Raw genomic sequence first — 22,597 nt, 5'->3', positions numbered from 1 at the left:
AGTGTTTTGCACCCATCATCTGATGCTCCTCTGCCATTGTAATCCAAAGTAATAACTGCGCTTCCCAATCCTGCAAGCCGCAACCCAAAGGCTGAAAAAACACGTTGGCTTTGCTCTGGCTAGGGTTTGTGTTTGTTCCTTTTATCCAGGTCCTGCAAGCACAACTGGAACATGAAGCACCAAGCAAAGCTCTGGGGACCTCAGACTGAGCCAACAAGGGTATGATCCTTCCACAAACTGACTGAAATGTGGGCATGATCCTTCCACAAACCTCCCCCTGCCATCCTCTGTGTCACCTGCCAAGCTCCAAGGCTGGAAACAGCCGTACGAATGCAAATGCTGTGACAATAAATCGCATCCTGCCGAAGTCTGAACGGCTCTGTCACTGACTGCAGCTTGCTGCTGACTCACCCATGTGCACAGTCTCGCCATGCTTGAGCTGGCACTGCTGCATGGCAGGGAGGCTGCACGATGGCAGACTCACCCTGGTATTGGGGACTCACCTGTGCATCAATAATCTTCTGCTTGGAATCCACGGCAGCCTGCATTTCTGCATGGTCCTTCTTTAACTCCTCCTCAACTGACATCAGTCTGGTAGCCAAATGGACAAGAAAAAAAATTAGATTTGTTGGGCTCTGCTAAGCCCAGATACTAGTCTCATACACGTCTACATCAGCCACCCAGAGCGAACAATACAGATCATGTCCTCATTTAGTCCTTGACACCAAGGAAGCAAAGAGGTGATGTACATCTCTGAAGCGCATACATAGGAAGAGATGTGCAATACCAGAGAAGCTAGTCTACAGATGGAACTGGCCTCACATAGCAGTGCCCATCATCCATACCAGGTCAAACCGTTTTATCTGAAATTGCAATGCTGAGGCACACAGAGATCCTCCCAGGACCCGCAGTTGTGCTTTTGAGCACAAAGGAGACAGAGTCATTGGCGCTACCTCTTCTTACACACAAACCAGTAGTTTAGAATCAGTCTTTTTTCTGGCTCTTACTCTTCTCTAGAGCTCTCTATAGCAGACTGTCCCAAAGCTTAAGTGATACAGAACAGTGAAGGCTGACCCATTTATGTGGGCTGATTAAAAGCATTAAGTTGGCTTGGCTCAGGTAAAGGTGAAGCTAGCTGCACTGGAACAGTGTATGTGCTAGACAAATGTAAACACCACATCCCACTGGGTGGGAGAAGGGGATTTATAGTTAGGAGTAATGGGATGGTGATGAGATCTTCAGCGAAACATCAGGAAAAGAACATTTTGATCTTTACATCTATCGCTCATATGAACAGAAGAGCAAGCCTGCCAGAGCCTCTGAGAACTGGGGCAGGCTGCCAGCTCTCCCCTCCTGAAGTTTTGCCTTTGTCAATCAGAAAAATGTCAGGGTTTTTCCTTGTCCCAGGTAACACTGACGGGGGGACCCAAAGAGTCAGTGCTTGAAATCCCCTGCAGGGGCTGTAACCCATGAGGGCAGGAGTGAATAAATGCTGGGAAACCTGCCTGCAGCTCCAAAGAAATGTGATTCTCCAGAGTGGGGATCGGCTCTAAATGCCAGCCAGGCTGTGTGCCTGTCATCTCCAGCACTCCCATCTCCCCTGTACCTGCTGATGATGCCCTTCATCTGGATCTCCTTATCCTCCTGCTGTCTGCGGAGCCGCTCCTCACTCTCCTCCAGCCTGGCCTGGTACTCCAGCATCAGCTTCTGTGTTGTTTCCTCCTGGCATTTGAAGCGAGTCTCATATTCCTCCAGCTTCTTGTTGGAGATGCGAAGCTTGTCCTGCAGCACCACTAGGTCCTGCTGGTACTACAGCACGCAAGGACAGACACAGGAGGAGAAAACACATGTGGCATGTTACCTAGTAGGGCTTTGCCCTTGCCAGGGTTTCCCCGTAACCCAGTTATGCCCCTCTCCTTGCATTAGACTAGCTGCAAACCCGTATCAGATAACCCCGCTTGCCGACACCTCCTCTTCAGTCTTCTCCACACTGCGCTAGGAGCGATGCTGCGTTCCACTGGGCAGGCAGGTCACTGGCAGGTTCAGAGAATGGGTTGTTAGCAGAGTCTGGCATTTCACATGGGGAATGCAGGTTAGAGTGAGTGAATGGCAAACGCATCTGGCATCTTCCTCACACTAACAGCGCAGGGCTAAACGCAGGCAGGAGAAGCTGCACTGGTGGGATTTTGGGTTTACGCGAGCTCTTCAGTCTACAACGATAAAGGTGGGCGCTCTGGACGTGCTGGAAGCCAAGCACGAGCTGTTAGTGCTGCCTGCCTCCTGCCAGGCAGCAGGCTCTGCAGCAGTGACAGACGTAGGCACTGCTCTCTCGGCACAAAGTGGTCACCCTCCATCGAGGCGAGGGCAACTCGCTGGCGTGAGCAGGGGCAGTGAGCACTACTGCCTTTTGGGGCGCAGGATTTTAAACACGATCAGGTGTCAAACCAGGGTTCCATCCGAGAAGAGCTGCTGCATGAAGCCAAGACCCCACAGTTGTACTGTTCATTCAGATGAAGCTAAAAATCAGCAGCAGAATAATCACATAAAGCAATTAAAAAAATTAAGAGCTTTCTAACTCAGTAGAACTGGGTTCAGCTATTGCAGAAGCACAGCACTCAGTACAACTTGCTTTGCTAAAGGAAAAGCCAGTGTGTAGCTGTACAAAAAAACCCAACTTTAACTTCAAAAAAATTACCTTTGGAAATTTTCTTTAAAAAAACTCCTCAACTGGAATAACCTTAGAATTAACATGCAGCTGATAATTTGACAAGCTGCTTTTAAAGAGTCAGATATGGGAAAAAGACTTCAATGTGAGTCATGAAGTCTGTTACAAAGCTACAAGTGTTATTCATGAATTGACAGAAATGCACTTAATTGTGTCTTGACTTGGCTAGCTGAAAATACGGCCTTCCCCTCTGGCCATTGCCATGTGTGTAAGCACTCAAACGATGGACTTACTTACTTGGTTGTGGCCCACTTTTGGGGAGTTTCACCAGCAGATCAGCTCATGAGAGGGGAACACAGCCAGGCTGCTGCCTGTGTACCGGTTAGCTGGACCCCCCACCCATGTAAATCCACATTGCTTTCCTAGTATCACTCCACTAACTGACTGGCTGACAACAAAATTAACTGTAATGCCCAAGGATTGAAAATTTCTGATGCTGGTGGCCTTCCTGAATTGCCAAAGTATTCCAGCCATGGCTGGCAGATGGGCAGGACCCCTGAGCTCCTTCTGCCTGGGCAGGGACAGACACAACAGATCCCTCTATTTTTCCTTTAGCAAAGCTTTTACTGCGGCACTGAAACGACACAGTTTGCACACATAACCTGGAGCGATGAGGGAACACGAACGCCCATACAGTTGCACAGAAGCACTAAAGTCAGACAGAAGGGAGTTGCTTGAACAGGAAAGATTAAATACCTACCCTAACCTTAAAATAGGAGCAGCATAAGTGAGCTCAAATGATAGCAGGAGAGGCCTCAGAGATGGAAGGAGTCGCTCCTGTCTCTAGAACATTTGTCTCATTCTCGGTTACCATTCGTGTCTTACAGTAATGGGGAGAGAGATTATGCTAATGGTGATCTTTAATGTCAGTGACTGATGTGACAGCAAAGTAACAAAAGATGCTGCATGGGAATGAGACAGCAGGCTCCTGGGAGGTGGGGGCTCCCTCTGAACTTGGGACAGGGACTAGTTTGCTGCAATACCGTCAGAGTTTGTAATCCTACCGTTGTCTACCTTGAGCAGTACCTGTGCTGGCGAGCCCCTCCCCGCGCAGGATGGGGTGAGCCTGGCACGTCCCGGGGGGCAGCGGCCTCTTGGGCTGGCACAGAAATAGAGCAGTCCCTGTGAGTGCCCACCTGGTAAAAGCTGAGCCCGTTTCACAGGAGAAGGTGCCAGGAAGGGGATTAGTGACAATGCCTGGCACGCACCGTGTCCATACTGGAGGGCCATCTGCCTGCCTGCGGGAGCTGGCAGGTGTGAGCTGGACAAGGCCAGCACACATTTCTTAGTGTGTGGTCCTTTGGCATTTCACCTCACTCCACTTCCACTGCAACAGCAAAGCTTGCCACTCTTGTTCTCCGTTGCAGCCTCGAATGAGCACTGAACCCTTTCAGAAGCCCTTCAGTGACTAAATGCAGCAATAACCCAGTGCACGATGCACCAGTCTGACAACGCCTTCTCTTTGATTTGCTGCCTACTGGTGTCTCTGCTTAGGTGGTAGGCAAGATTTCTATACCTCTGCACACAAAGTCTGCTAAACACGTACATTTTTCTGTCACCTGCTCTCTGATCAGTACATGTCTGTGTACTTTCAGGACTACCCAAGGAGCAGAAAGCCAGTAAGAAATGGGCTGAACTCTCACAAAACTCTGCTACGCTCTTCCTGGGGCAGCTGGGAGCCGTCGCCTTGTACCTCCCAGTCCCTATGATACCTGCCTTTGGCATTTCACTTGAATTTAACAGGTGACAGTCCCAAAATGATACAGCACAGCAAAATGAGAACAGGAAGGCTATCGTAACAAAAACAGAAACATGTCTGTGCTGGAAAAACAGGAAAGAGGCTCAGGGAGGGTGATGTCTGCAGTTCTGTGGGACTGGGTGGTAACACAAGGCTGGCGTGACAGAGGAGAAGCACATTGAGGAAACGTCCCAAATGCTAACTGTGCCCAACTGCAGCGGTCCTGGCAGAGCCAGGCTGCTGAGAAAGCACCTTGCAGAAGCAGCAATCGGCAAATATGGGATCTTCTCAGCTCTTGACTGCTGGATCCTTACTTCTAACCCTACTTTGTCACCCCTGGCCAGGCCTACTCTGTCTCTTCCCTGCTTGTCCCACCGCAGGCTCATCTGGGAAGGAGGGGACATGAGCATTACCCTCTGCTTTGCGAGCAGCACAGGGCCCCTCCTGGACAGTGGGCTCAGACCGAATACTCTGGAACTGACTTCCTGACAGACCCCCAGACTGGTCAGGCCCTAGTCTGTGTGACACAGCCATAAGCTCAGGGCAATGTCACTGCACCACTGAAGTCACCCCAGGCCCCGGTGGTGTCTCCGAGACCAGAATCTGGACTGAATGTTTAGGTCTGTTTACAGCCTTTTGATACGGGAGTTGCTTCTTGCTAGACATCCCTGTTGTGAGGCACGAGGCTGCCTGTACCTTACTCTCATCACTTTTATAGGTGTGCTTAATTCACTTTTTAAGCTCTCTTCTCCTGCAGCTAGACAGAGTAGGAATGGGGGAAGTAACAGGCACTAGCTGGTGTCAGAGTTTGTTGCAGAGCAGCATCAGCACTTGACTCCTGGCTACTGTTTTTCTTACTTGCCTTCATCAGAGGGTAATTCCAGTCACTGAGTGTGTGAAAACCTCCCAAACCTTCCCCCAGAATCGCCCTGTGAGGCTGAGCAGGGCAAAGAGCAACTTGACACCCCTCTTTCCTGGGCAGGGACTGCCACAGAGCCCACCTTGTCCCCAGGGTGCTCAGATGAACGACATTCAAGGAAATCCTCTCTCTATTTAGAAACTTGTTTCAATCCAATCAGGTTTTACCTTTTCTGCTTGGCTGAGCTCGTCCTTATTCCTGAGCTTATCCCTGTGCTTGGAATCTGGGTCAATGCTTTCATCTTCTAAAAACTGCATGTTCATATTCAAAAGCCAAGCAGCAGTGCGGTCCAGGGCATTGGGGTTCACAGGAGAAGGGGCCTACAATGAAACATACAACCATAACAAAAGAAAAACCTGTAACAGAAATGGTCATGAAGCTGGTGAGAGAATTTCCTTCCAAGCAAGCCCTCTCCCCTGCTGCTCAAACAGCAATGAACAAGTCTGAGCTACCAGAGCAGTCAGGGCTTGGGGGTAAGAACAACTCCTATTCTGCATCTGCACGTGATTTTAGGTCAAACAGCCTTTGACAGGCCAAAGTCTTCCCTGTGCCACCCCCACAGAACAGACGTACAACGGCACACTGCAGTGGGGTCCTGCTGAAAGTAACGGGCCCAGGTTTCTGAGCAGGTCCTGTCACCTCAGAAGGACATGACCTGAGAAAGTGGCGAGCTGCAGGCAGAGCGGCTTGACGTGGTATATTCAGTCCGCAAGCAGAGATTTCACTCCACTCTTCAGCATCTTTTACTGAGCCGTCCTTTTGCTCGCTGGGGAGATGTCGTACAGATAAAACCAGCTCTGCAAATGGAAACGCTACTTTTGGTCACGCAAGTGCCTTCTTGGAAAAGAAAGGTTTCTTTTTGGCTGAGATTACACTTAGGATGCTGGAGAGGTCTAAATGCTTGGTATCTTAGTAGTTCATCTCTAGGTTTGTTCACGTAGCTATGGGAGCTCAAGGAGCAGTGCTGTTTCACAGTCAGAGAGCTAGAGACACAGCTGCTGCTTTTCAGTCCTAGCCTGGGCAGGGACTGCAAATGGCATTGCCTAAATATTTTCCAACCACATTACAAGGTTGAGGAAGTGAATCTCCAGCTATTTCCCCTCCATCCTGGCTCATTATAAACTGCAGTAAGCAGTTTCTTGGATGAACACAAGGGATCTGGATGACTTGGTCAAGGGAATTCAAGATAACAAGTCAGAAATGTCGGGGATTTTCTCCTTCATTCAAACCTCTGGACAATAAAGAAACCCAGTCACCAGCAAGAAGCAGAACAGGAGGTTCTGTACGCAGAAGGAGTGGGGACTGGTTTAGTCACCTCACTGGGGTTGGGGGCTTTCTCATGCCATCTTCCAGTCTGGTCTTCTTCCAGAATTTTCAATCAGAAGTTTCAGACTCAGCTCATGAACATCACTTGCTATAAATCCTCCCCTGGTTTGTGGCTTTCTGCTTTTTCTTGCATCTCCAGCTCGGGCACGGCACCTGTGTTGGCTGCTCAGAATTTCTGGCTCCAAGGAGCAGTGGCCACCCGGGTTCATTTCAGCAGCGTAAAGGCCACTGGTAAAGGATGTCAGCGAACAGAGCTCAGCCCACTGTGCATGAGACCTTCTGCCTCTTTCTTCCTTCTCTGAAGAAGTAAAAAAGGACGTCTCATCTGGCCTGGGACAGTTTGGAAGTCAGTTCAGCAGATGAACTTACAGAAGTAGAGGAAGTGCTTCTGGCTGGCAGGAACGAGGTTCATGGACTTCTACTAAAATGGCCACCAAATGGGACTTCTTTGTTCTCAAACAGCATTTAGTACCACCAACCATGAGCAAGCAGCTTCATTATGGTCTACAGATGCTGCTAACATGTAAGTAAAATGCGCAGATTAAGGGTAGGAAAGGCATTCTGAGGACATCAGGTCTTGAGAGAAACCTTGAGAGGACAATAGGGGTGGGTGGAGGAAAGATCTGCAAAGACAACTTGGCCAGGGCTTTCCGAAGGTCACCCAGAGTTCACTGTTGTCTTTCTGGAGGAAACTGCTACCGAACAGGCTGCTGCTGCTTGCAGAGCTCTGTGCCCTCTGTACCTAATGAGTATTGATCCACAATATACAAATGCTGCTACATGGCATGCTTGCTAATGTCAGCGCTTATGAATCAATACTGTATGCACAGAACAGCTCCAGATGCAGCTGATAAAACAGCCTTCAATGGGCAGCACTGACAAAGGCCTCCACAGCTGCCTTGTAAAGGAAAAGTAGTTACACCAACTCGGTTGCTCTTTCAACACTGTACTGCTGAAAAGGTGCCTTAATACTGTGTCTGGGCTGAGATGCAGCGAGCTCTTGCCAGTTGTCCACATCCTCTGGGTTTGCATTACTTTTAAAACTCTTCCTTTAGGCACTGAGAGGCCCTACTGTGTTAATTTTCTATAGGGTTAGCTCTGAAATGTAGAATGAATAAATGAGTGCTAGAAAAACAATTCACCCATGCCAGGAAAACCAGAGGGCCCTGGGTCTGTGACCTACTGCTTTCAATTTTAGCACCACAAATAGCAAAACTTATTTCTGTGCAGACCAGCATGCGGTCTGGGACCTGAATCACTGCAGAGCTCTGCACAGCAGGAACTTCACTCTCGACGGGGAGCACACTCCTTCCCTACTGCTCTCACCTCCCCTGAAGCACTTACAGGAGGGGCTTGCAGAGCGAACAAATGGGAGCGTCCAGGAGTGCCGTGGCTCCGCTGGGACAGGAGCTGCAGCAGGAAGGCTCTTAGTCACAAGAGAAGATTAGGGCCCGGTCCAAGTCTGGGAGATGGCGCGGGGTTGACTATGGCATGGGATGAATGCCTGGGCATGGAGAGGCAAAGCAGTGACAAGATGGTAGCGCAGGACGGAGGCATGGCTGCCATCGCCCTCGTGTCTCTGCCACCTGCCGCCCTGCGGCAGTCACACGCCAACATGCCACGCAATGGAGGAACACGGAGAATGAACTGGTCTGCGTCCCCTTCCCCGGAGGGCCTCCCTCTCAGGCCAAGCCGGGCACAAGAGCCGAGGCGCATCCCCACATGCGATGCCGCCACGGGGTCGGCACCGATGCGGTAACTCAAGAGCCGCAGTGACGTCCCCTCCCATTGCAGCAATGCCCACTGGCCGGTTTCTTCTCCAAGTCCGCGGGCTGAGCCCTGCCCGGCCCCTTCAACGCCCAGAGCGGGTACGGCCCCCAAACTCACCTGTTTGTGCATGGTGCGCTGCTTCATCTCGGGGCTGTCGCCCTTGGAGGAGGAGGACTGCTGCCGGAGCCGGGCCCCGCTGCCAGGCCAGTCTGGCGAGGAGGACATCATGCTGCCGCTGGAGGGTCGCTGGTACTGAACAGTGTTCAGCAAGGAGGGCGGCGTCCGGCCCCGGGTGACAGGCGGGGGCGGCGGGGGCGGCTGGTCTATCCGCCTCTGCGGTCCCGCGCTGTTTTGCCGTGGCACGGTGGGCTGGCCGCCCTTCTCCGTCAGCGAGAGCTGCCGGCGGGCCAGCTCCCCTGTCCGGCGGGTGAAGTCCTCGCTGGCGGCGGGGGCGGCGAAGCCGTGCTTGTTGGCCGTCAGCTCCTCGCTGTTGCTGTGGGAGCTGAGCGAGCTGTGGCACTCGGAGCCGGAGTCGCCCAGGCCGCGGGGGGAGAGCGGCAGCCCGGCGGCCATCTGGTAGACGGGGTTCTGGAAGGAGAGGGGTGCCAGGAGCTGGGGCCGGCCGGGCGCGCTCTCGCCGCTCGGCGTGGTGGGGGTCTGGCCCACCCGGCGCACGGTGGCCATGGCCGTCACGCTGTTCTGCTGAGTCCGTGCGGTCCATACGCCCTGCAACTGCCCGAGGGACGACTGACTGTCATTGAGGGAGTCAGCCGTGCCAGGCGCGTTGGCCCCACTGTCCAAGAGCCGATTGTCCTGCAAGTCCACCATGGACAAACTCTTGCTGCCATTAGACATCTGCACGTCGGGCTCATTGGCCTCTGAGTAACTGGAGCTTCGGGCAGGCGAGGGCTGGGCCCCAGCAGACCTTGTGACAAAAAACAAGTCCTTGTTTTCAGGGGTTGGAGATGGTAACCGTGTGAAATCTATCAGACTGCGGGGAAGTCAGTGCATAAGGAAGAGGAGAGGAAAACAAAACAAAAAAGAAGAGTTGTGAATGCTGCACCGGAGCAGAAAAACGAAATCACTCAGAAGAAATCAGCGTGGCGCAGCTGTGCGGGACGGGGACATAACCCAGCCCCTGCGGGCGCAGAGGCAGGGCTGGCCCGGCCAGGTCTGCCTGCGGGGAGGGACGGTGCGAGGGGAGCGGGGAGGACGGAGGGGTGCGGAGGAGCCCTGGGCCAGCCCTGCAGGAGCGGGTGGGCGTAGGCAGGCGAGCGAGGGGCGTGCGGACGCGTGGTGAGAGCGCTGTGCCGTGCGGGAGGCATCGCAGACACGCTCGGGGGGGGCTCTGCCTCCCCGGCTGGATCTGCTCATCACGCTGACAGCACGCGTCACCCTTTCTGCTTTCAACTGGCTGTATCCATGCCACTCTCACGTCCCCTGCTCTGTACCTGGGCAGTAAGCTCCTGAGGGCACACTGGCCAATATTTGTACAGGATGGAACACCATGGGGGCCTGATCCACACTAGGCCTCCAAAGGTCAGACAGAGAGCTCTAACGGTAGAGCTGAAGCCTAGCAACTGAAGGTTATCCACCCATTCCTCCTGCTGTAACAGACATTCATGCAATATTGATTTCTTGGGGATATGAAGAAAGAGCTTTGCAGTAGCTTAATGTGAATATACTGCTGATCAAAGATGGTGCGTTGTAAGCAAGTATTTGGGTGAAAGCATGTTGTCAGAGATCCTCCATACCATTACGTTTAAATAATTGTACCTCACGCTGGGAAGCATTACAGACGAAAGCTCTGATTAGAGCAAGTCCAGCGCCATTGCTGCCTTTCATTCCTAATTAAACTGTTAAATATTACGTAGTTTCCACTTACTAACTATTTTACCAGCACAGTCTTTCCATTTGTGTGGGCTCCATTTCATTTTCCACAAACAGAAACGTTATAGGTCTGCAACAGAGTCATCTTCCCCATGAATGAAACTCCTTACGTAATTAGGCCAAAAAGTAAGTTAGGTGACGGTGTCTGTGAATCACTGCTCATCATTAAAAACACTCGGTATTATAAAAACTGGACAGAGTAGACTGGAATTCATTGTTAGGCCTTCTACAGTTTGGCAAGTCTTAAAGAAATGTCCAGATTTGGATCTCAATGAATTCAGCACATATATACCCTATGTCTTACAAAGACGGACTAAGGCCAATCCCATAAATCTTGCATGCTCAGAGATCATGAACTTAATAGCGATACCCATCACTTTGAGGTTAGCACAAACAAGCCCTCAAGTCCTCAAAGGATGAACATTTTACTTCTGCAGCCATATCTCAACAGCTGGGACCAGAACCACCAAGTTCTCCATTTCCCAAAACCACATCCCCAATTTTGGCTCTTAAGTGACCCGGCATGGAGCCACGTGCTTGCACTACTGCCCACTGCTTTGTCTAGATTCAGAGCTGAACTACATCCCGTATCAGTTCTGTGATCGGAAAGCCTAGTCAATGGATCAGGCAACTCCACACTACACCCCGTCCTGTCTGTCCCCGCAGGTGCTCAGGTTTTGGCAGTAGGTGAATAGTCAGTATTTCCCTGGTCTGTGGCCAGGCCACCTTTTATGCTCTTACCCAGATAAGTCATTCTCTATCACCATTTTCTGTAGCCCCGCAGAGATGCTGTTGCCAGCGTTAGGCGTGGATGCGGTGTGATCGGCTGTGACTGAGACCTGCACACAGGTCGGGTTACTGAGTGCTGAGTTGACATCCCTCAGGATCCGAGGCAGAGGCCCCAGTTTTGTTGCAGTGCCCTGGGCAGAAAAGAGAGCAGAATTACTACCAACATCTTGTATTTTACTACCAATATCTTGTATTTTTGCTAGAGAACTGTGGGCTTTGCCAGTTGCTGGACAGTCTCTTCAGTGAATCACATTAATGACATTCATTTTCTCCATCATTTACCCCCACCGCTGAAGCTATGGGATGTACCAGAACATGTGGCTTTAGAAGCCATTTGCTGCTGTGGAGCAGAGGAAGAAGCATGATTAACAAAGCTCAGATACAGAAGATGACAGCTACAGTCAAACCTGGTCCAAGCCTCTTGACAAAAGTCCTTTTAATTTAAAATAAACCTTTTGAATCTGCTGGGACAGACAAAATCCTGGTGTTCAGCAGCTGTGCCTTCTCTTCCCACCTGCCTCTCCATCCTCACCCCCCAGTGATAAACAGCAGAGGAGGGAAAGAGCTATATTCACCTGCCTCAAAGAAGGACATAAAGAATGAGCTACTTCTGCAGCATGTGCAAAGGCTGGGGAAGTGCTACGGGTTAGTAACAGCTGTGCTGTGCACAGATATAGCTAATGGATTGATACCTACTGGACATGGGGAGGTGTGTGGTGTGGTACAGATGCCCAGCACTGGCCAACTGCGCTTCCCCCAAAGCCTGCCCCTGCAATCCCCCCGGATACCTGCTCTAGTTGAGAAATGACTTCCCAGAGTAGCGAGTGCAAAGTGGACAGTTCCCGGCCCAGGTCAATGTAGCCTTCAAAGCCAGCTGTGTTTGAGATGGTTTCGGGATTGGAAATCTCCAGCAGAAATCTCTGCATGTTAGTCCATTCATGTTCCAGGAACTGATTCATAAAGGACATGTATTCCTCTTTGCTGCCAAACCTATGAAGACAGCAGTACAAATTTCAACTAAATCCTCTAAACAGAAGTGCAGTCAACAGAACGGGTAGGTACATACGCAGGTAAGAATGCCAGAGTCTTCCTCTGGCATCTGAACCCTTCAAAGTCGTTGGGATCCCCAGGTTGCCAGCAGGCACCTGGTACACCTCACTGATCACGGAACCAAAATTTACTCCAGCCTAAACCAGCTAAGTCCTTGTCAGCATGGGATCTCCGCAGTAGAAATGAAGGTGAAAGCTAGAGAAACAAAGCTGTTCTTGGTAATGGAGTGTATCTTACTGCTGGGTCAGGGCACAGCCTCCAGAAATAGGACCTGTCACTGCAAATAAAGAAATTGCAATACCAAGCACCATCAACTGACTGAAGCCCAGTGAATGATGGTGGTAGGAATCCTGCGCTCTCCCTGCTCTTCCATGGGCACTGAAGCTAACTCCAGCCGTGCCGGCTGCTGCCCCGGCACAACTGCTCTGGGGATCAACCAGGAGAACTACACCTGCAGCTGGGCCAGCCCATTTGTCCCCTTGGGCTTCTTGCAACCTCCTTCTGCCCTCCAAGCACTCCACCCAGACTTTGCTTTCAGTCAGATGTCTTATTTAGAGCACAACAGGGAGGGTCTTATGGTTCAACTGCACCAGCAGCAGTTGGTGCTGTGCCAGTGCCGGTGATTCTGTGAGGAGAGGCTTGGCTGTGTGCCATCTGCAGGACAGCTCAGCTTGATCACTTTGGCTTGACTAATGTCAGCTTAGTTAAAGAGTCTTTCCTGCACAGTGCTCGAAATCTGAAAACCCTTTAGTTAGGGATCGGTCAGGAATACAGAGAATTTCTGTCATCTAGTGTAACACACTTGTATGTCTTCCGTCTGTGTCTGCTTGCATGTACGCGCAACCCTGACTGTGAGTGTGTGTACTAAGCTAGTTTCCAAATCTAAGAAGCTTTAGACAGAAACTGTCCATTCATGTTTCAGAAAGCTCATCATTTTGTTATCAGAGCTCAGGATAAGTAGCTCAGAGCTGCAGCCAGTTGAAAGATTTTCAGAAATCTCTTGCTTTGTTTCCATCAAACCAATGGGCTTAGTTAGAAATTGATAGTGTCCCCATTCTCTTTTCATACCTTCCCAGTTCAGACATCTGCATTTTAATAGCAGGGAAGGTCCCAGAGCTCAGAGGAAGGAAAGACCAGCTCCTGAGCTATGCACACCATTGCTGCTGTTTGGGTTCTGGTCCCACTGGTGCCTCTGATGGGAGGCAGGCAGTGCACTGCTGCCAGCCATGCCCTGCACAGCCGTCACGGGACAAAGTGCCTGACTGTGCCGGGGCATTCCTGCTGCCACCCTGCCGGCTCGTCCCTGTGGTCAAAACAGCCCGTTTGCTGCTCATAAAACACGTCCTGTTTTGGAAACTTAAATGATCTCCCTGACCCGACAGTGAGGGAATGGGTCCCAGAGAGACGCAGGGGAAAAAGCCAACGGGAAACAGACCCTTTCCATTGAGGAAAGCAGCGACCAGCGTGGGACTCCTGATGCCGGAGCTGTGGCTCTGCCTACGCACCCGGAGTTTCCTTCCCCCTCTCCAGACCTGCCCCCTCCTGCCCCTGCACCCCGGCTTACTTGGCAAAGTTAGCGAGGTTCTGGGTGACCTTGGCAATGAGGGTCAAAGTGCGTGCAGTGCGGTCATCCGGGTACTCCTGCAGGAGACTGAAGAGGGACGGGGACATGATGGCCGGACAGAGGAACCGGAGGAATAGGGAGGCACTGATCAGTCGCTCACTGATGTCTGGGCGGCCTCGGTTGCTGCATTCTTGTCTCCAGGAGGCAAAAACTTCTTTGAGCTCCCTTGGGAAGACACTGGAATGACAGAAGGACATGCAGGGATGATGGCAAGTTCAAGGCCAGGGTGTTCAAACAGCCACACAGCAGTAGCTAAACATGGTGCCTATCAGCTGTGGGGTGCGACACCCAGACCTGTACAACGGTAGAGCCTTCTCACCCTGTTGATCCACAGCAGCACTGCTATCTACACCAGTCACAGGCTCTCGTCCTTTTAGGAGACTCAAACCACACAGGAAAAAGCAAAGCTGCTCCGTAAAGTTGCAGGAGAAGCAGCTTTCATCAGACTAATGTTCCCAGTTGTCCTGGGTGCCAAAACCCCAGACAACTGGGAAGACAGAGATGTGAAACAAACTGTGCAAAGCAGCTCATTGCAAGTCAGCTGGCTGTGCACGGGGCACTTCCAACTGGGGGGAAGCTCAGGCACCAAGGTGGAGAGTGTCTCCTGAAGAAACGCAGTATCAGGGGATCCTCTCGGCAGAAACGCCAGCAGTACTGGGGTCACTGGCACAGCCGGTGCTTGGAGGGAGTGCTGTGCAAATTGTAATACTCATGTTCAAGCACCTGGATCAAATCCCACTGTGACTAGTACAAACGCGGAGCCCCACCGGAGTTACTCCAGCCTTGTAACTGCACAGACCTCAGCCTGGCTTTCCTGGATACCAGAATTCCCCTGGGTCCAGCAGATGCTTGCTGCAACAGCCCTTATCAACAGAGAACTTGCTGCCTGTTTTCTGCTCGGCCCTCCCCAGCTCCGGGCTCCCACCTTATCCTGTTCCCAGCATGGGTTATTTATTCAGCTGGATACTCCCACCCACGGGAGCAGGCGGGCAATGGGCCCCACGGCGCTGCTGTTGGTCCCCTGGGTCCCTGGTACAGAGCTCCCCACCCGCCCTGGAGGCTGTCCTGGCCAGCAACCACCGTCTTTGTTTCAAAACCAGAGCTAGATGGTACAAAAGCAGACTGAAGAGGGATTAGACTCCATTTTAGGCCATAAATCTCCTTAAAACCCAACCATTTCAGAGGACGGTTTCCCAGTTTTGCTGCGGGTACTGTCTGGGAGAAGCAAAGCAACGTCAGTTGGCTTCTCACCGGCCTGCCCCCCTCTCTGGGACTGACTGCCCTGCGGTTGAACCTCACCCAAGTCGGGAAGAAGAGAAAACCATGGGACTTGAATGGCCAGAGACACCATCCACTGTCCAGCGGCAGCAAGAATTGGGTGGGAGGCTCCGAAACAGAGGAGCACCCAGAGGAGCCCCACTGCAGAGCTGATGACCTGCGGGGTTTGTGGTCCGTTGAGATCGGCACGTACCCTGCAGCTCAACAGCCACAGCCTCTAGCTCTGCAGCCATCCTCTGAGCCGGCGGCGTGCATGCTCAGCAGGCAGAGCCCTCGCCCCTCATCTCGTTAATCTGCCAGCCGCAGACCGCGCTGCCCGGCCGCATGCTTCCCACCCCAGGCAGCCCACTCAGCACAGTGCTGCTGCACATGGAGGCCCATGTAGCTGCGCTCCAGGTTTTCAGGTTTCTCTCCGACCTTCGGACACGGGCAGGGACACTCCGTGGAAGTGCTTGGCAAATGCTGCCATCGTGTTCAGCTCCGTGTTGGCTTTAGGCTTTCACACTCGTGAGTTTTTACCCTGCGCTTTATAAGTAACGTTACCGATGTCTTTGGCTGGATATATTCTCCTCTGTCTTTGGCTTGATCCATGCAATTGGACAAAGCCCTTTTACTTCATGGTATTTGCCCAGAAACAGGAGAATCCTTTAAGCAATTTAAGGCTTGAATGATCAGGACAGGTTGTACAGTTACTGGAAAGTAAACCCTTGAAAATGTATGCACCGGCTGCATACAGCCCGTCAGTACTGTTCACTATCACAGGCTGGGAGACCATAAAAGTTTAATTGTGTAACAGCGGATGGAATTCAGTTAGCCAGCTTTATGTGACAAACGGGCCCATAATTCATTACCCAACTTTCCAGTAACGAGCTTCCACACGCTGAATTTCTGCTTACACTGAAACTTTCCAGATGTCCAAATTATGTCATAATTATAACAATTTTCAGTTATTGTAAACCTTTTTCCTCTCTCTGACTCTATCCGGCAGATGAACATGCACACTCTGGCACTCTATTTAAAGCAAGATCGTTAGCTGTCAGGATACCTTGGCCAATCCCGAACACTCATCAGCCCAATTAATTCCCAAGAACCGCTGAGCACAAAGGACTGGGGGAACCACTCAGAGCAGCAGCTCAGCTGCTCCAGCCTTCCTCGGAAAGGCAGGACTGGAGGAACAAACTTCCCATGCATTCCTGACTTTCCTTAGGTCACTTTTCAAGCCTATTTTTAGAGCGACCTTTTAGTGCTGCTTTCAGTGTTTTTAGGAACACATTAATTCAATTCAAACAATTATAATCCTCTGGTGACTAAAAGCAGTGAATCCCTCCTGTGAGAGCAGGTAAACACCATTCCTGAGTCAGGGAGTTATTAAGTGGCCTAGGATAAGGTATAGAATGCCTGTAAAGAAATCTGCCCTTTGCTTATTTGTGATAGATAAAGGAAGTCTGAGTGAGCCTTTTGCTGCTTGTTCTTTCCCTGAGCAGTATCAGGAAGAGCAATTCCCTTCCTGGGCTTGCAGGAGGGCACACCCAGTATCCTGGGAGATTAAGTATAATGAGTTTTTAGACCTCAACACAACAGCTGGGATAGGAGAGAAAATGAGAAATCCGTACTATCAAAGACTTTCTTCCTCCAATATTATCCTTAGTTGGTGTTTTGCAACAACAGTGTTGCTACGAAATACATTAATAAAAACTAAGCCCAGACTTTTAAGCAGGAAGACTGCAAATCCAGCAGTAAGACAAAAATGATCATTCTCTCATATGATCAGGACAAGAGTGTCTGGGTATGTTAGCAAGAATCAGAGAGAAAATATTTTTATTTCTCCAAGTAAAGAGAGTCACAAGCCCATTTTTTTCCTCTTTCAGTCATCTTGGCAGGCATCTGTAACAGACCCATGGACTCCTGGCTCCCAGTCCCTGCTGAGCAGGAGGTAACACCATGCTCGACAGACACTTCCACAAGATACGACTACTCCAATCAATTTTGCATATTCGGGCCTGTCCCAACTAGTTGCAAGAACCTTTACCCTGTGAACAAACAGCTAGGAAATGCCTCAAACTGCATACCAGGCCTTGGGCCAAGGAGGCAATGGGCTCCCCATCTCCACCTCAGCAAGCACCCTGGGGCTGGGAGAGAGAAGGGTTAACCCAGAGGAACGCAGGATGCTGAGCCAAACAGCAACCCAGGAGTACCAGCAGCATCCTCCCCTGCTCCAGCACTCTGCAACAAGAGAACATCTGCCTAAACAAAAGCTCCCTGTGCTGGTGCAGCTTCCTTGCAGGCAGGAGGAGTGCCACAGACCCTGCCTGCTGCAGAGAGGATTTCAAAACTTCACCTGATGCTCTGGGGAGGCAGGCAGAGTCCGTCAGTCTGATCCAGACTGAATTGTTACATGGGTAGGAGACCCAGGACATGCATTTCTGCCCTTTATTCCAGACTTTCATATACAGTTGGCATCAAGTCCCTCTCTGAATTGGTCACACTGGCAAAGGCATTTCACATTCCTCGTCTCCACTGCCCTGTCCCCATGTCTGCGCCAGTAACCCTTCAGCACCCACTGAAAACAAGTGTGACAGAGAATCCAGTGAGGCTGTCTCAGCCCCAGAGCAGATGCTTCAAACTCTGGGTGAGCAGGAGCTGCTGTCTCACTCCCTGGCCATCCTCAGCCTTGCTCCTGGACCGCCAGGACTCCCTTATGCGCTGCAGGACGTAGGCAGGGCCCCGCAGCTCTCCCTCCAAAGCTCTCCAACAAGCTGCCCGTCAGCCCAGCTAAGGGACAGGTACCAACAGCCTGAAGATGGACTGCGGCCACCCTTGTCCCCTGCAGCTGTACCACCTCTGCGCTAGCTGAGGGCATGCGGAGGGGAGCGACACTCGCAGGATACCGACCAGTAGGAGTTGATGATTTTGCAGAAGGCCAGCTCGCAGCACATTTTCAGGTTGCTCTGATGTTCAGGAAGGTCTGAAGACGAACACTTACTGGGATCCACCTCACAATTTTCATCTGATTCGTACAGTGCCTTGATAAATTCCCCTGTAAAACAGACAGTCGGTGATGGGTTTTGGAGACATGAGAGACGCAGCCTTCAAGCAATTCTGTTCATAAGCCCCTATGCCCCATCACACTGGGTGAACAGAAGCCGGATCAGAGCAGGCAGCGGTGGCTCCTGGGGCAGGCTGTACCCCAGCCAGCTCTCAAGATCTCCGAGGGGACCCAGGAGCAGCCGGCAGTGCCTTGGGAGCTCACAAAACAATACAGCACGCCCTGCAGAAAGGCACCCGGACTCCCGATGAGCACGTTTCATCCCTCTTCCCCAGTTGGCAGCTCTGCCTCTGTGGCTACGGGCTACTGCATCAGAACTCTGCTGCCAAAACACCCGCTTCCTCAGCCTGCCCCGACCTCCCATTACACCAGTTCCAGAGACGCTCCCTCAGGCTAATCCAGTAGGAAGTATGCTGGCAAGTTCTGTAATTATTTGCAGGATGGCCTGCTACTGCAGACTGTGCCCTGGCGCTGACAAGCCAGTCTGATTCACAGGAGAAATAGGTAATTAAAGGAAAGAAACAATTTACTTGGTTTATTTTGAGCTAAACATGACACAAAATTAAATTAAAATATTTCTCTGCATCTCCCTGCACTCCTGTTTGCTGCCTGGCTGCTCCTCACCCTTGCGGAGACTCACACTGTGGGTCTCCTTTGCCAGCAACTCTCTCTCATGTCACCTTTCACGCTGGGGTACCCGGGCACAGACCCCTGCCACCCGGGCTGAGGGTGCTTCCCACCGCTTCGGCAGGTGTCCAGCTCCGGGGGATGGCGGTGTCCATCCCAGTTAGCACACAGCAGTGGCTGGGGAGAGCAGGGACAGGATAACAGGGATTAAGAGGTAGTGTTTAGCTAAGGACCTGCAGGGCGGGGTGACATTCTGGGAGAAAGGTTTGCTTTGGTTTTCTTCTAATTCCTGTTCGTTTGCTCATCTCCTAATTCCTGACCTTCTTGGGTTTTCCCATCCTCCTGGTTTTTGCCCACTCTAGTCTGCATTCCTCCCCTATTGCCAAAACAGATTTTAATTACGTACTGGAGAGCCTCTCCAATGTATTTTCGGCTCTGCCAGGGAGCTCTGGAGCCTCTCTGCTCGCCTGCAGGTGATGCCTGCTGTTATTATCTGGCCCTATTACTTGCTTGTGCTTCATGGTTTAAAGGAAAGCGCTATGCTGTATTGTGTTACCTTGTGACATACAGATGAATCATTTCACTGATAAAAGGTCTACACAAAATCAGCGCCCCGAACAGCAAGCAAGAACTGCAGGCTCCTCCCGTACTAGATGGAGCTGGCTTGGCAGCATTTGCACTGAGCCCTGAAAGGGGAATATTTCAAAATTCTCTGCCCTCATTAATCTCCTGGCTTTTTAGAAATTTTATGAGGTAATCTACTTACAGACTTGCCTTCAACCAGAAAGCATTACAAGGCAGAAATAAATCATATTCCTTTTCCTATTCTTGTGGGCTATCTGTTGGTTTGACTGAATTTGCTCAACGATCTCTCCTTCCTCAACATTGTCATTATTACTATTATCTTAATAAAGTATTTACGCTTCTTTGAACCTTGCTAAAATTACACAAATCCACTAGTAGGAACCCAACATACTGAAAAATTAACACCTCAATAAAACTCTGCTCATCCTACTGCTAGGATGTGGATCCAATCTAGCTGCCTTCAGCCGAGGTTCAGACATAGTGCTTCAAAGGCAGCCTCTCCCCATCCTCGTGCTGTGCTGGCTGCACACAGCAACACAGAAATTCCTTCCTGACCTGCCCAGAAGCAGAAGCTCTAATTATTTTCATTTGCATCAAGAGAAATATTTTTGGAGCCATAAACATAGCCAGCACTTAAAAAAAACACCAGGAGGGTTCCCAGCATGATCTGGGAGGCAACTCTCATCACTGTAAGTTGGGAGATTGCATCTGACTCACTAGCGCTGCGAGGAACTGGGGGAGCGTCTCTGGCGGGGGTGTGCAATCAGGCAAAGGATTCAATCAGCCACTGTGACACTGCCAGTGCTGAGACAGAAGACTTGGCAGGCAGCATAATGCCTTCAAATATCAATTTGTTATCTCCTCTGAAAGCAGATTAAAGCGCTAACTCAGCAGTGACCTTCACCTGGGAGCAGAGAGCTGCCCACTGCGGCCACGGCTGTGCCCCGGACTCGGACCCCGCTGCCAGAGAAACCCTCCAGCAGGTAAACGCTGGTGCCTCTGACAACCACCAGGGCTGAGCTGATGGTCTCCACCACGCAGAGCACCCTGCAGCTTAGAGGAGGACCTCTCTGGGCGACACTCGCCAACGCTCTGTACATACCTAAGGCATCTTGCAAGTATTTCTGCCCCACCAGCTTCAGGTACTCTTCGATTGCTTTGGTGGCCAGTGTATTCTCCCTGAAAATGAGATGCTCATTCTCACCACAGCGATCAACTTCAGACATCATCAGGTCAGTCAAGAAATCCTGGAAAGCAAAGCCCATGGTGGGTCACCACGCACTGACATACACTTCGTTGAGCAGAGCAGCAGCCTCCCCTTCTCCAGAGAGGTCTCACCTTCGTAAGACACAAGAGGGAGTGGAGGTGCTGCAGGTGATCCTGTGTGTGCACGCTGCATTACTACCAGCCCGACTTCCCTCCTGTTTCTCCAACCTCACAGAGACAAGAGGAGAAATAAATCTCTGGAGAGTCACAACTTTTGCACCCCAAAAAAATGATTCATTCCAGACCTGCACCACATTTGCCTCCCCATCAGTGCTGGTTTTTGGCCGCGTCTCGTATCAGCCTCACATTTTGTGGGTGAAACATTTTCTTCACTGCTAAATGTGGCTGCATTTAGTGTCTAACTGCACTGGCTGCAAAACAGGGGCATACTCAGATGTCATGAGCTGTGCCCCACAGTTAATGGCTGAGAATCAAGATGCTTAAATGTCCTATTTCCTTAGTATTCACAAAAATAAATAGCACTGCTACAGCACACATTTTGGGCACATTTTTGGTCTGATGTGCACACGACCAAATACCATGCAATTTTATAATCCTCTGTGCTTCAGAGCAATGGATGGGGTGAGCAGGAACAGACCGCATGCTGACAGCTGCACCGTGCATCAGCCCAGGCTACTGAATTGCAAATTCTAAAAGAAAAACAGCGCTTCAGACCGAGCTCCATGTCTGCTTCAGCAACAGCGTTAACTGATCAGAGAGGGTCACGTAGCTCCCCATGCATTCTGCTGAAAATCCACTACGTGGTGTAATATTTAGTGTGCTGTAGCTAGCGTTAATGCAGGAGAAATGCCATGCAGTTTTTAATGCTAATACATATTCAGCTTCTGTTCTCTGCACTGCTAAAGGGAAAAGCAGTTCTGGGCCCCTGCCCAGCTCCTTGCCGCGCTGGGTGCTGAAAGGGTTGACCTCCTCCCACCCAGCACCCCTCACCTGGACCCTGGATGACAAAGGGAAACTGGCTGCTGGCACCGTGTAAATCACATGCATTAAAGCTCTTATGGTTCCCCCATGCACGAGACAGAGAAATGTTGACATACAAATTCACTTCTACAACCAAAGGCACCTTTTTTAAACTGCCTTCCTCTAAAACAAAATAATCTGCTCAGTAATAACCTCTCACTAAGAAATTCTCCTTCATTTGTCATGACCATACCAGATGTAACCCGTTCCTGGCAGAGGCAGCAGGAGCACCCCAGAGCTGCCGTGCAGAGACCGAGGTCCTGTCCTTGCCGTCTGCAAGCAAAGCACATCTCCCAGAGCCCCCCCGAAACACCGTGGCCACAACCCAGCCTGCTCCAACCCAGACTTAGGGAAGGGGACACTCAGGTCCCATTCCCTGCCAGCGGCTGGCCAGGAGATTTGCAAAAGAAGCACTTAGCTCCATTTCATTTTTCACAGGGACGTCTCTGCATTGAAAGTTTAATCAAGGTTCAACAAACAGCTCCACCTGAACCCAACGGACCCAAATCATTTAATCCACAGGCCCTTCATTACTGTGCTTCTGTCCCAGACAAAGGAAAATCCAGGTGGCAGGCAGGTATGTCTCCCATCTGAGAACAGGGAAGGAGGGGAGGAAGGCTGGCATCTCTGCAGCACCCAACGGCCCGATCTCTCCCACCTTCCCACAGGACTGTGACTGGGACCAACACACTGCCATGACCTTCCCAGAAGAGCCTCTAGAAAAGCCAGAGGAGGAGCTTTGGAAAACAAAAAAGTCACTTCCATTATTTCTTTAGCCAGAAGATCCCCTTCCTCAGATCCTGCTACGTCTGCAATGCTCTAGCAGCTGCAGAGGCAAAAATCCCTCCTGGAAGCAAAGCACGCGCCTCCCCCCGCTATTTTCTCTCATTTCGCCCCTTTTATCAGCCAAGCTGGAATGAAACTTTAAACCCCTGCTCAAATCCTGTTAGCTGCTATCTGGGTAACTCTATCACCTTTATCTT

General features: G+C 51.0%; 1 protein-coding gene across 12 annotated transcripts in view; it reads right to left on the bottom strand.

The window, feature by feature from the left end:
• Positions 1–22,597, bottom strand: part of DAB2IP (DAB2 interacting protein) — a 165,863-nt gene that overhangs the window by 6,153 nt on the left and 137,113 nt on the right. For 11 of the 12 annotated variants that reach the window (XM_075056067.1, XM_075056065.1, XM_075056069.1 and 8 more), the window contains 9 exons: positions 20,470–20,614; positions 18,002–18,146; positions 13,772–14,008; positions 11,946–12,147; positions 11,110–11,288; positions 8,596–9,469; positions 5,550–5,702; positions 1,607–1,809; positions 504–591 (listed from right to left, as the gene is read on the bottom strand). In XM_075056067.1, coding sequence (XP_074912168.1) covers positions 504–591; positions 1,607–1,809; positions 5,550–5,702; positions 8,596–9,469; positions 11,110–11,288; positions 11,946–12,147; positions 13,772–14,008; positions 18,002–18,146; positions 20,470–20,614 — 2,226 coding nt within the window. The remainder of the gene's footprint in view (positions 1–503; positions 592–1,606; positions 1,810–5,549; positions 5,703–8,595; positions 9,470–11,109; positions 11,289–11,945; positions 12,148–13,771; positions 14,009–18,001; positions 18,147–20,469; positions 20,615–22,597) is intronic. The other variant, XM_075056066.1, reaches the window with a different exon arrangement.

The sequence above is a fragment of the Buteo buteo genome, chromosome 23, assembly GCF_964188355.1.
Source record: "Buteo buteo chromosome 23, bButBut1.hap1.1, whole genome shotgun sequence".
NCBI classification, from domain to species: domain Eukaryota; kingdom Metazoa; phylum Chordata; class Aves; order Accipitriformes; family Accipitridae; genus Buteo; species Buteo buteo.
Note: the sequence above shows the minus strand (reverse complement) of the source record. Positions and strands in the feature narration are given on the sequence as shown.